The sequence below is a fragment of the Berghia stephanieae genome, chromosome 1 (genome assembly GCF_034508935.2).
Source record: "Berghia stephanieae isolate SIO BIC M18660-M18661 chromosome 1, UCSD_Bste_1.3, whole genome shotgun sequence".
NCBI classification, from domain to species: Eukaryota; Metazoa; Mollusca; class Gastropoda; order Nudibranchia; family Aeolidiidae; genus Berghia; species Berghia stephanieae.
Genome location: NC_088360.1, coordinates 75,678,181 through 75,692,529, shown reverse-complemented (window position 1 = coordinate 75,692,529; position 14,349 = coordinate 75,678,181). Strand labels below are relative to the sequence as shown.

The 14,349-nt window shown below is 33.2% G+C and overlaps 1 protein-coding gene across 1 annotated transcript in view; it reads right to left on the bottom strand.

Moving 5' to 3' along the window:
- LOC144957248 (ribosome quality control complex subunit NEMF-like) overlaps positions 1-12,635 on the bottom strand; it is a 39,479-nt gene extending 26,844 nt beyond the window's left edge. The window contains exons 1-9 of the mRNA XM_078888333.1: positions 12,394-12,635; positions 11,119-11,187; positions 10,423-10,525; positions 9,055-9,180; positions 8,363-8,508; positions 7,808-7,875; positions 6,996-7,085; positions 5,688-5,761; positions 5,001-5,068 (exon numbers count right to left, since the gene is read on the bottom strand). Of these exons, the coding sequence (XP_078744459.1) occupies positions 5,001-5,068; positions 5,688-5,761; positions 6,996-7,085; positions 7,808-7,875; positions 8,363-8,508; positions 9,055-9,180; positions 10,423-10,525; positions 11,119-11,187; positions 12,394-12,449 (800 nt within the window). The 5' untranslated portion in view covers positions 12,450-12,635. The remainder of the gene's footprint in view (positions 1-5,000; positions 5,069-5,687; positions 5,762-6,995; positions 7,086-7,807; positions 7,876-8,362; positions 8,509-9,054; positions 9,181-10,422; positions 10,526-11,118; positions 11,188-12,393) is intronic.
- Positions 12,636-14,349: the final 1,714 nt, after the last annotated feature.

The window sequence follows — 14,349 nt, the reverse complement described above, 5'->3', positions numbered from 1 at the left end:
CTTAACAGGGAGAATTTTAGACAAATTGGCAGTAATCTTTATTTTTAGAGTCAGAGGTAACTAACAATATACTGTAGCAATGACTATCCCGCACAAATCTTTGGGCCTCTTTTTTGCTCACGAAGTGCCCATATTCGCAACAAAATATGGGACGAAGCCGTTTCGTACACGCTATTTTAAAAAATTAATTACGACGCTGTTTATAATTGAATATGACTGAAAGTTGGCACACAGTTAGAAAAGAGGTCATTTTAGATTATGGCAAGCGACAAAACTCGTACGATTACCAGATGACCGTTAAAAATAGATTTTTACTTTTTGGAGTACAATATTTCTAAAACTACAAAGAGGAGAGATTTTGTCGCTCATAAGGTTATATATGCACATTTCTTCTATTTATATTTCAAATTTCATTCGATTATGATAAGTGCTTTTCCCGTATTCTCACAAAACATCAACCAAATTTGCATTTCAATGAGTGAAAATATGGAGACGGCCATTTTGCTCCACCATCACGCGACACGAAAATGATGTGAGCGAGGCAAGGCTGTCAGATGGCCAGACTTTAACCTGACCAAATTTGACTTCAAAAGTGGCTAAATAGAAAATCATATGGCTTTCAATATTAAGACCGGCCCACTTAAAATGAACTAAATTTTAACAAACAGAAAATTGAATAGACTAGGATAAATGTCACTGAGACAAACATAGATGAATAAAATGTAAAATAAGACACAAAATTATATATTTGGCCACATACGTGACCATCTGGCAACCTTGTTCGCGACGATGGATGACACAAATTCTCGCGCGCTTTTTTAAAATTAAGGTATTTTTCATTGTTATGTCATAGGGATAGTAGATTAACACATTCTCTCTCTCTCTCTCTCTCTCTCTCTCTCTCTCTCTCTCTCTCTCTCTCTCTCTCTCTCAAATAAATACAGTGCAACCTCGATATAACGACATCGTCGGGACCGGGAAAACGTGTCGTTATAGAGGGATGTCGTTACAGAGAGGTTTCCTATGTGTGTATATCAGGAGGTGTTTTGGGTCTTGTGTAGTGAATGTATACTTTTTCATTTTCCCTCTGTAGTTTATCCGGGCTTGGGACCGGCAATGAATGGAGAGTGGACAAAGGATTTATAAACAGTCCAGTGTTGACCTGTCACAGGCATTCATTGGGTGAAAGGCGAGCCTTCTGGTTGGTGAAAGACGAGCCTACTGATTGGCTGTGGTGTTGTACAAATGTGACTATTGATTGGCTGAAAAAGAAGCGTTTTCATTGGCTACAATAAGAACTAGCTCTGGGCTTATTACGAGTAGACAACATACATAGAATGGAAGATACCACTTGTAATAGTTACGAACAATTTCATGGTAGACAAACACCTTCAAGGTTTGTCGGACCAGAAATGTCGTTATACAGGGGTTTTGCTGAAATGTACGTCGCTATAGAGGGTTTTTATTACTAATGATATATAGTAAAATAAAATGGGACCTGAGTACCATGTCGTTATACAGGGAATGTCGCTATAACGGATGTCGTTCCATCGGGGTTGCACTGTACTAGAACTAACATAAGCCATGGTCTCATGGGACTGATTGATAATAATTCAGCAGGCATTTTTCGTGTCATTTGTATGGGTTGTAGACACAAGATTACACTTCGGAAAAGTTCCAAATGATCAATATTATGTATATTTTAAAACAAATTTATAGTTGACCCTAGCCATACAGCTCTAAAACTATACAAGTTAGAACTCTTCTGATGTCTTCATCATATTTTCTGATAATTTTGCCATAAAATTGCAAAGTTTTAATATCTAATTCCACATATTAAGCGAGATACAGGCACAAACCAGAATAAAACGCAGAAAAAGCGTCCCATATTTTCCGTATTTTTTTCTCTTTGTGAGTCATCCAAATAAATGACATCTTTGAAACTACATAACTTTGTTATATATTAATGGATTTTCAAAATTCAAAAAGATTTTTACTCAGTGGAGATATGGCTTTGATTTAAGAGTAGTATTTCCTACAAAAATAGAAAACAAAAATTTTCATAGTCATTGCTATATACTGGCCAAATACGAGAAAAAAAGGAGTATTATCATTAAACAGTAGACATGTATTAAAAATACAGCTCATTATTGAAATGGCAACTTTGACCAATCTTTTATGTAGAATGAAATTAGAACGCTTTCTTAATTTGTCCTTTAAAATTTCCAAAGTCATTACAAATGCATGACACATGGAAATATAATGCAGTCCTCAAGACAGTTTCTCTGGAATGGAATTGACTTTTTCTACCATCTGGGGTGAATATTAAACTATTTGAAAGTACTTTCTGAAGGAACTAAATTGTATACAGCTATCTATTCACCACTGTCAGGACAGAAGAGGGAGTTAAGTTTAAATTTCACACATCACAGAATTGCATTTGTCAAACTGTCAGTCTGCCTATGTATGTCAGTCCGATGTTCTACTCACGGCGTCTAATCTGCACTATAAATCTGACCGTTTAGTTTCCCGCTGTTCCGAGCGCCGACGTAACCTCACCCGACAGGTAACCGGGGTCAACAGCGGTCAGCCGATATCAATTCCCAGAACGTAGATTTGACGTGCATTGGGTGATACCAATGGATGATTTCCGTACCAATTAACCTCACGATCTTCGTGACGATGCAATTCCACCCAAATGCAAAGAATTCTCGCAGACCTCCTCTTTCCATCGGTCCAATTTTTATTTCAATATCTCCAGTACTTATTCCACAAGCCGTGATTCAAATTCACATATTTTTCTATAACATTTAAATAAAATTACTTGTAATTACCTCAGAATTCTAAAAAAAACGTTGCTATAAACTTCAAATTTTTTTTGGTGTGATTCACAAGGCACAAGTTTTACTACGAAATGAGGTAAGTTTCATTTACTCTTCAGTTTTCATTATTTTGTAATGATTATTTTTCCGCGGTAGGTCAGGTAATAATGATATTACCTCTTTAGCCTTGTTATTGAAACGTAATATTTCGCTGCGGTTTTATTGTTAATTGTATTTTTATTTTTTATTTTTTTCAATGATGAGTTAATTTGATTTTTAAATTGCATAATTTGAATTATCTTGCTAATGTTTAATTTTAAATGACATTGTGTGTTGGGCCTCAACTTAGCTCAACTGCTTGTTAGAATTTTCCTGCCCCCCCCCCCCCCCTTTCTTTCACCAAATTGGGTGAAGTATTTGGTTTTTCTTTTTCCAAATTTTATGTACGCTGTTATGTATGCATGGATATGAGAAGTAATACAGAGTGTTTTAAAACTCATTTTATTCATTAATTCACTATATCATTGCTTACATCGCTCAGTCAATTTTGAATTTTCTCTTACAGCATGGACCACACAATTGCAAGTCATAACCAAGCAGTGAATTCATTATGTAGGACATGTCATGGTATGCTTTGTTTAACACAGAAATAGAAACGTGCCCGCAAGAAACCATTTAAATGTTCAAATTATTCTAATAACATTCTTTTAGTAGTCTATGGGACTGACACGGCATTGGACAAGCAAGGAGCACACTCATAATTTATGTGTAAAAAGTACACATTATAAAGCACATTGAACACACGACTCATTAGCTTCTTTGTATTTTCTCATTGCCAAGACGCTAATAATAAATAAATCAACCTTGAAACGGGTTGCACTTGCATGTTTGATATCGACAGAGTAGAATATAACAACAAACTCCAAAACGCAGGAGAGACTTTCAAATCTCATGCACGAGCCACTCACCCTCAGGGATGGTCTTATTGCCTCTGAATTGGACAGAATACCGCATTACACAACAGGCTTACCACAGCAGATCATTCATTGGCAACCACTGCCACAAATACTAACAAGAAAAAGTCTACACTTACAATTATCCAACAAACAAAGAACTGCACCCACGACCCACTCATCATTGACGACGCTTGCAGTATTGGATTAATTTTCGACAATATAAACAAGGCCTATAGTCATGTGCACAACTTTATTTCACACACAAAATCGATCAAAGCAGACACGATCCAATATATTCAAAGTGCAATAAAACATTACACGGTTACATACAGAAAATATTTTCCAAACAAAATAATCCCAAAACAACACCTCCTTGAGTACCAGTGCATACCACACATCACTCAATATAAGTTTGGACTTAGACTTCTTGGAGAACAAGGCACAGAGACCTGTCACCAAACAACAGCAAAATTGGAAAAAAAAAGAGCATCCGGCATTATCAATGATATGAATAAAATGCGATTTGTCATCAACGCAATTCAGTTAAAGACCAGCCCCAAACTACACTGACGAGTTTGAATGCTCGTAGCGGATATATTTGTGTTGAGGAAAAATACGTTTTTTGTGAGGAGAAGTATTTACATCTTCTCTTTATAATACATAAAATTCAGACAAATCCATAGCAACGTTTTTTTTTCTCTAATTTTTGAAATGTTGCACCCGCTATATTTTTTGTGTAATTTGTTACCGTTCATTGATAACTTATATTGAGAAATCTAGTAATACTATGAAAAAATAAAAAACACACAGTAAAAGTAGAAAATATAAACTTTTATACCAAGTAGTGATATTTCAACTCATTCAATATGGGTGTCTAACAGACAATAAAACAAAACATTGTTAAATTGAGTGAAACGGCAATCCCCGTTAGGTAAATTCCTCTCGGTGATTGACCGCTCACCGTGACCGGGTCAGCAGGTGTCAGGAACGGGATCCCGTCTCAACTAAACTGTTGTCGTTGTGTACGCTGTGTACTAGAACAACTGGGCTCCCAAGGTATGGATAGAACAAAAGTTTTTCTCCAGGATCAATTCAACCCATACATTTCCTTTATAATAAAATGGTATTCAAATATCCTCATAAAATATCAACATTCATAACAAAATGTTACTTTGTAAAAGTTTTAAAACTCCCACCCAAACTAATCTAAAAAAATACTTACATAACAATTTCTTCTGGCTCTCCGTCTTGCAGATTTGATTTCTTGTCTTTCTTTTGAAGAATATATCCCTGAAAGTGAGAAGAATATAACTTGAAGAATAAGGTAAGCAAAAAGATATAATTAACATCAATTAAAGGAATGAACATGGCGTCACACAATCAATTATTTTTCAGGGTAAGTAAAAAGCTAACCAATTTTCCTCAGTTTGTAAATTACATCTGCGATGGACTGTTTTCTTTTTGCAATTTTTGAAAGACACAATTTCATTTCATAACTGAATGTAAACGTCTAGTGACTTGAATTTCATTACAATCATTTGATTCTGTTATATCACGGCAAGCTTTATTTGCATTGTATATGTCGAGAAGAGAATGATTTTATATGGAAATTTAAAGAGAGAACTGTCACATTGGCACACACCGATATTTCAGCTCACGTCTGCTTTAGATTATTCTTATTCTAATATTTTGAAAGGAAGAATTTCTTCTTATACAGATATGGTCCTTTATCATGGTGCAAATTCTTTCTATTGTTGACATCACTCTCACTATTTATCAATAAAGTGCTCAACAGCAGCTAAAAACTTGATAATACTACAAATTGCTCTTAATTTTTATATTCCATTTATAAACTTCAAAATAGGGTGATTCAAACTACTGACAATATCTGTATAAAATAAATCCAAACCTTGCAAGGGTCTGACAGGAACTTAGACAACAAAATTTCAGCTTCATCTATGGCAGACATCAACCTTGACATATCTAAAATGAAAAGGAAAGTACGAAACAAACATATAAAAGTTTGTCATGATGGGGAAAGTCCAAATATGATGAGGAAAATATGTTTCAACTCAAACTGTTTGATTTCCAGGCTTATTTCTGCTAATTGCTACAGTAAAATGCTATAGAATTTATGTAGCGTAGGCCAATTTAATTTTTGAGCAAAACATCTATTTTCCTCTAACATTTGGCTTTCAAAACTAAACATTTGGAGGAAAAAAATCTGAATTTGGCGCAATTTGTTTATACCAAATAATATGTTTAAGGGGCAGGTTATAGTAGAATTTAAAAATAAGCAAAGATAAAGAAAATAAAAAAGTGAAGCTTCCTGAATGAATTTTAAAAAATACTTTTGGAGTGTTCAGGAAGTTATAGAATAAATAAAATTTATCTTCAAACTTACATCAAATTAGAGCAGTTTTGTGATGAAAACATGGCATCTAACCCTGTCATAGTATTATTAGTATAAATATATATACTATGCGCAGTCTATGAAAAGTCTGGAGTGGCAAGGGAGCCATAGGAGCCTGGTCAGTAATTGATTAAGAATCAAATTTTTAAATAATTTTAGCAGCACCAATCAATATTCGGCGAGGTGTCTCATTCACTCTAGTATCCATATCTTCTCCAATCAACAGACTGAAGGGCAATCATCATGCTATAGTGCAAACAATGTCCGTTATAGTGTGGTGTTTATTGAAGGAAAAGCTACAACCTGGCACTAAATGAGTCAAAATAATTGAGTTATCTAATTCCAACCATAAATGAAATTAATTAACATCCTTTCTATGAATATCTAATGAACAACTCCCTAAAAAAATAATACCTAGAAAAAGAATTCAATTGCAAGCAGGAGAATTTTTTTTCCTTATTAAAATACCAAGTTCCATTCCTATTCATAATTAGCCAACTGGACATGTTTATTTCAAAATATCAGTGTACTTTCAGAATAAATGTTACATAAAATTCTCAGTCTTATCCCCATCATCCATTTCAATATGGTTTAACAGTGGATTTTTCTAAACTGGTCCGTAAGTAAATCAGAGTTATGCCCCTTAAGGGTTAACACCAAGATATTAATTTTTCTTGATGCTTCACTTGGACCTAGCCATTTATTTTGTTGATCAAGGAAGTGATGACTTTATTGTCATTGGTTTTAAGTATTGGCTGAAAATATGAATATTTTAGAAGCAATGTATATTTGAGACTGACAGACCTGCATCGACTTGGAAACCTCCACCAATCTTGACATTCTCAGGAAATCCTGCAGACACCAGTACATGGTCTATGACAGCAGGACCATAATCTGCAATAACAAAATAAATTTAAATGATGTAGTTGAAATTTGCAAACGTTAATCCAATACAGCTTCAATCTAAAAGCTTTTCTCTCAGTACTGTAGCATCTGAACAATAGCATACATATATATAGCAGAAATATTTTTAATAACATCAGAAGTCATCTTGCATTCATTATCAACAGAATTCCTCACCCTCACGGATTCCTTTGTCCAGATCTCAATAATACCAAGCTTTTCTGAAGTGAATTTCTCCTGTATAAATATGTGTTTCATCTAGAGCGATTCTCTTTGTTCCAGTAATCTACAGTTTGATCTATTTGATAAAAAAAATATATATGTGGCTATGTGGTCTTGTGGTATGACACTCGCATTCAGATCAGAAGGTCCTGGGTTCGACCCTCAATTCGGCACATAGTTGAGTCCTTGGAAAAGGCTCTTTACTCACATTCTCTCACTGTACTCAGGAGTAAAATAAGTTAACAACATCGTCTCTATTGGAAAAATTACAATATCTGCGTCATGTCTCGTTCTACATGTTAAGTGTTGCTGTTGGTCATGGACTCCTTGTAAACCGTTTTGAGCATGTTTAGTGGATATTGCGTTGTATAAAAGCTCAACTTTTTTTTATATAAAAGAGAAGCAATTTTTTTTTTTTAATTTTTTAATGCAGTATATAAGTGCTATTCCGATCGTCATTGATACATACTTCAATCATACTATTACTTTACCTAAGTTTGGTACAAGAAATTTTTTCAAGACATCTCCTTCTTTTCCATTTTGTAAAATCTCCTTGAGTCTGTGATAAATTGTGAAAGTAAATAATGTAATCATATCTATCAAAAGTTTCAAAATTCTTAGTTACATATAGTTAAGACATCCACCTTTTAACAAAATAATTAAAGAAGTTATGCTTTTTAAAACTAAGTTAAAGCACAATAAGTATTTATCATTTAAAATAATGAATCATATGATAGTTCATAAGATCGAGGACAAAAGGAATTAACTGGAATTGACAATTACCTCTAGATGTTTTTACTTCTATCAAAACGAATATCTAAAAGATGACTTCATTAAGAATGTTATTAGAGCTATCTGAATCACTTACAAGCAAGAAATACTACTAAAACTAGTTGCCTGCTTTAGTTAAAGAATTATAACTTTTCACAATAAAGGGCTACTATGTATAATTTGAGGCCACATATTGCTGCATATTGGAAGATTATCCAAAGGATCTCAAATTATTGAAAAGCCTATTTAAACATATACAAAGTACTGCTATTGACCTTTCTTCTGTCGGACGTTGGTGAGTCTTAAAATTCTCAACTGGATAGGTCTCCCTGACAGCAAATCGAACATCCTGACTGTTGTCTGTTCGGGGCCTTAAAATATTTAGGATTGTATACTCATGGTCTGTTAATACAATATTTCCCTGAAAAATTAAGACACACCATAATTCATTGTCATTATGTGCAACAATCGTTCAAATTTGAATGTCACATCAATCAATTAAAAAAATATAAAGAATTCAATTGATTTTGATAAATAGTTTACAAAAAGAAAATAATAATAATATTAATAATAATAATAATAATAATAATAATAATAATAATAATAATAATAATAATAATAATAATAATAATAATAATAATAATAATAAAAATAATAAAATAATAATAATAATAATAATAATAATAATAATAATAATAATAATAATAATAATAATAATAATAATAATAATAATCATAATAATAATAATAATAAAGTCATTCAAAATGAGATTGGTTTCAATTTTACCTAGGATACCTCACATCTGAAACAAGAGACTATTATACAGATGACCATGCCAAAAGTAATTTATGAGCCTCCGTCCAACCCACCTTAATACTTTGCAAGGTCTGACTTTAAACAAATCAGAAATCAGTGTCATAGATGAAATTTAATTTAGACCCATTTTAAATAAAATATGGCACCTTACCTTGTCATACAGTTCAGCAATTATATGGTAAGCTGCTTCATTGGAACCAAACTGAAAGTCAACAATCCTGTCAATACCAAGCTGGCGAACACTTTCCAATCGACGACCTTTTACATGCTTTCTAAGCTGAAAAGGGTAAAAATATATTTTAACTTTAGAACTTTTTCTAAAATATTTAAAGGGTGTCATGTATAATTACTGAAGTAAATTTTGATGTATGTAATTATTTGGACAATATTGCTTATAATTCCAAGACGTTGTTCTGGCTATTTGGGCAATGTGAAAATTTCAACTTATGGGAGAGCTGCTTCGGTCGGTTTTGTTTTCCGATCTAGTCATCTCTATGACAAATGAAATAGGGTCACTCAAGTTAAACCACAGAGTAACATATATCTATGATGATTTTGATAATCAAAATTAAATATAAAATAATTGTAACCAACATTTAAAACCAGAAAATAAAAAGAAGAAAAAAATGTCATTCATAAACTGAAAACAAAGAATGGCTTAATTTTTATATTGTCATAAAGCAAACATCCATGTGGTGCAGTGAAATCTGTGTGTAAGACTTCTAATCTAGATGACCAGGGTTCAAACTTCGAGGAGGTCAATTTAAAGAAAAAATATTGTAGCAATGCATTGTTCTTATATCTGCCGGTCAATATGGTTGACACCTGTTGGCACTGAGCTTCAGTATTTTGTCTAGAGCCTCTCTTATTTATAGTGAATTGATATCACATTAAGTGGAAAAAACTCACTAAACAAATCAGAGATGCTGCCAAAGCATCCCAGACAAATGATTAGGATGCGATGGGCAGTAAGTCAAGTAATTGTTTATATCAGTATTCCCTTACCACTCAGTTTGCTTATTTTCTTTGTTTTAAATCCTCATTCTTTTTACTTTTTTTTTTTTCAATTCACGCATCATCATCATTATTATCAGTATTTGTTTTGCTGGGGTTATTTTTTTGGGGGGGTGGGGGGGGGTGGAGGGGGTTTGTTCGTTTGACTTTTTTGGTTTGCCTTTTTTTGTTTGCTTTGCTTGTTTGTTGTTGTTGTGGGGAGGGGGTATGGTTATTTTACATTATAATAATCTTCTAATAACATTGCCAAAATAATCCTGAGGCTATAATTTAGCCACATTGGTTATATAATTACCTATTCTGTCCACATTGCAAATATAACCTTGCAACTATTTGGGCAATATTGCTCTCAATTTTATTTGGATCATTAAAACAATGAAAACTTTTTTTTTTAATATATTTTATATTATATTTTAATAAACAAACAAAAACATGTATATGAATAAAATAGAACATAACAAAACATAAAAAGCAACAACTGTAAACTAAAAACAGAACTTTTTACCTTCATAGAAAAATTGGAAGGTGCTGGGTTCTTTGGCCAATCAAATTCTGTGCTGTGTAGTCTGATGCCTGATTCAATCAAAATGAATGTCTTTTCGTCTGGTCTATTTTTGTGAAATTAACAGAAAAGCATTAAATTATAAAAAAGTACTATCTATCTATCCATCTGTCTCTCTATCTTATCCTCCATCATATAAGCCAACTGAACATTACTGTCGATGCATATCCAAAAAATAAAGATTATACTACATTCCTGGTAGTCTGTAGGTCATCTAAAAAGGTCTCGACATTACTCAAAAGCTTGATACTTACAGGGAGGTTGCTCCATAATTTGAACATATTTGGTAAAAATGAGTAAAGATGACTGTCAACATTACATTTGAGGAATATTAAAAATTTGATACCCCCTGACTGTCTAGTTTGTATTTTACTTGACTTCATTTGGTATTGATCTTCTGGTTATTTCTATAGGGACATTTCATTTTTTTATACAGTTGAAATTAAATAAAATAATAAAATATAATCTTTTTCCTTAGCCCATGGCTCATGATGAAATAACCATCCCAAGTGTTTCATATGTGCATTTGTTTTGCCACCTGTGAATGGGCATTTCATGATATACGTGGGCATTTAATTGACAATGCTGTTAATTGGACTGTCCATTCATGCGTTTTACAAAATTCATATTTACACTTACTTTCCTACTTTGATGAGATAAGTTTTGTTGTCTATGTCATAAACATTGACGACTCTCATCCCAAGGAATCTGTAAACAAAAATTAATCAATTCAATTAAATGATTTTTTAAAAATTCAATAAAACATGATAGTGGTCAGCGGACCATCAAAATCCAGAACCTCTCTAATCAGAAAATCTGGCAAATCAGGGCCATATATTATATTATAGTGAACAAAATGTATCCGTCATATTGTACTCCTAAAATCAGGACAGTGTCCTCAGCTAATCAAGGAATATTTTCTGAACGACATCCATATATGTAAACAATATTATAAATAACAACCTTCCCTAATTCATCGTGATAAAATGTCATATGAACAAAGCAAACAAAAAATGAACCCCTCATCAAATTTTGTTGCAACATCAAAGCAAAGTATGCGCATGTAATGTAACAAAGATGTACCACAGGTGTCAACAATTATAAGTGAGAGTGAGTTGTGTCAAACTAGCTATATTGCCTTTCATCTCTATGAAGTGCGAACATTGCTGCACACATTTACAATGCAATCTGATTTGTCGGGGGGGGGGGGGGGGAAATACGTGGACCTGTGATGTTGTGGCTTTTTTTCTGTCCCATGCCATAACAATCATTGTGCATTAGTTTAGTTTCTAGTGATGACAATTATCTCCATGCTCGCTTTGGATATTTTTTGCTAGATACCAAAGTCAGTTACAGCCATAGATATAGAAATTCCTTTACGTTAATGGTTACAGTTACAGCTAAAGTTAAGAATATCAGAAAGCTTAGTCAACAAGAAATGGCAGACGGGAGCCGAATCAAACAGCTCAAAACCCCTAATTTTCTTAGTGAAGTGAAGAAAATTTGTGAAGAGTGAAAAAGTTGCAAAGAAAGTTTAAACTGAAACATGTAAGTTTTAGTTTTTGAAAGAGATAGGTTTTTGCAAAAAGATTTATTTATCTTTGAAGTGAGAAGAAATAGAAAACCGAAGTCTACAAAGTTAGCCTAATCAGTGTCTGATTATGACTTATCAATAAGTCTTCTTACTCTTACTTATGTTAGAATTAGAAGAGACATCACGGGAACTTCATCTTACTCTTATCATAGCAGACGATTTGATAGTTACTACGGCCACTGATTCTTCACTCTACATTCCTTGGTCCGTGGCGAATTCATTGACTCATACCCATTGGTCATAGTCATGACAAATTAAGCACGTAACTTCAATCATACTTCAACTTCAATCAGATAAAACAACAAATCAAAATCATTCACCTTTTCAATTCCTGGACGACAACTGCTATATCAATGGAACTAAATCTTCCTTTCATTTTGAGCACAATTAATGAAAATTCTAAACAAATTTATCCAAGTTGAATGGGTGATTAGACACACTCCCTAATGATCAACAGATGGGTGAAACAGGTTGATTGATCATTGATTGTGCAAAATTGTTACATTGGTCATGCAATCGCCATACAGTCATCCATGTTTGTTTTGATCCCCCGTCTAAAAACTTGTTCGAATATTTACTAAGCTAATGTTCGTGCTTTTGACATTTGGCGTTTTAATTTTTATATTGGAATAATGAAAAGGTTGCTGATTGAAGCTCGAAGGAAAAAATAACGATAAGTGGTGAATTGTAAGCTTCAATTTATTAAAGGAAGACATATACTGTGGACATTTCGGGTTACCCCTTTATCAACAAAACACGATGAATTTTTTGTTTGTTTGTTTATTCACCAACTACTTAAATTCACACATATCTCATTCGTCCTTAGTGTTTTATTCAACGTGTTTTTTATAAAGGGGAAACCCGAAACGTCCACAGTATCTGTCTTCGTCCAATAAATTGAAGTTTACAATTCAAAAGTTTGATGATGTACTAGAAAAAAAGTTTTAATACCGTCAACATTTTGAACCGGAATGTACAACATTTGCCATTCGAGGCACTTCAAGAACAGACGTAAAGATGACCCATAAAATATTTAAGAAATCCGTCATCAACCGATCAGCAGTCATTTAGGTCGCAAAAAGACCATCAAACAAAAGCATCAAAATACATACAACCATTTCCAAAAAACAACACAATATTATGTCATATAAATTCTTTCCTTTTGGCAAAAATATGAACTGAAGACCAAGAGATACCTCTAGACGTGGACAAAATGTATCGTATTGAGTATAGTTGTAGTCAGTTACTATTTAAGTACATTGAAATGTAGTGCAATCGGCTAAGTGGCCCCTGCGAATGGTAGTAGCCATGATATTATGTGTGACAGCCGTTTCAATTATGAGCAATTATCAATGGTCGAGTGTTCTCATTTTATCAGTTGAAAATGTTTCATTGTTCCAACAAAGTTTAAGAGCCACATTTGAACCCTAAACGATCACTGTTTTCCCTGTGAATACTACAATTGATTGCTTTATAATATTATTAAAACGTCTTTTTGAATTGTTTCTATTGGCAATACGCTTCAACAGTCGTAACGTCACTTCCCTCGTAATGACGCATGATAACTTAGTAACTGGACACCCTTATGTTTCTCCGACGAGCATTAAAGCGTATCCAGAGGGGAAAAAAACATTATAAATCTGATCATGTTTTGACTTTTACACATTCTGATCACAAGACATATGCCAGCATGGAGAATAAAAAGTACAGATTTTCTTCTTTTTTTTCTTTTAGAACCACGACGGCCGCCGTTGCTGGGCGACGTGACATCAGACTATTGAATCCAATTCGTCTTAATTCAAAATCCGTCGTTTGTACCAGTACCATGTTATCGATTTGGTTTGTTTATTGAAAACCTGGTCAATATATACACCAATATTTTTGTATGTGTGTTTGTGCAAAATTTCATCTTAAAACTGTTGTACCAAGCGCTTAGAGTCTGGTGTCTCGGAGTTATAGCGCTATATAAATTTTCAGCATTATTATTATTATTATTATTATTATTACCTTCTACAACGGTCAACAGATTTTAACTTGATGCTATAGGAATATACAATAACTTATTTTATCTTCATTTAGTTCCGAATCTGTTTGATCCTATCCATATTTTAATGAACGAATTTTGTTTACTAAAAAAAAGGAAGATCTTTAAGAACACAATATTTGTAAAGCTATCATTAGCCTCTATTCGGTTATATAAGTCTTGAGAATTTATAACAAGGGAATATGATCTGTAAGGTGAAGAGAATGGGGCCAAGGACTGAGCCTTGTGGTAC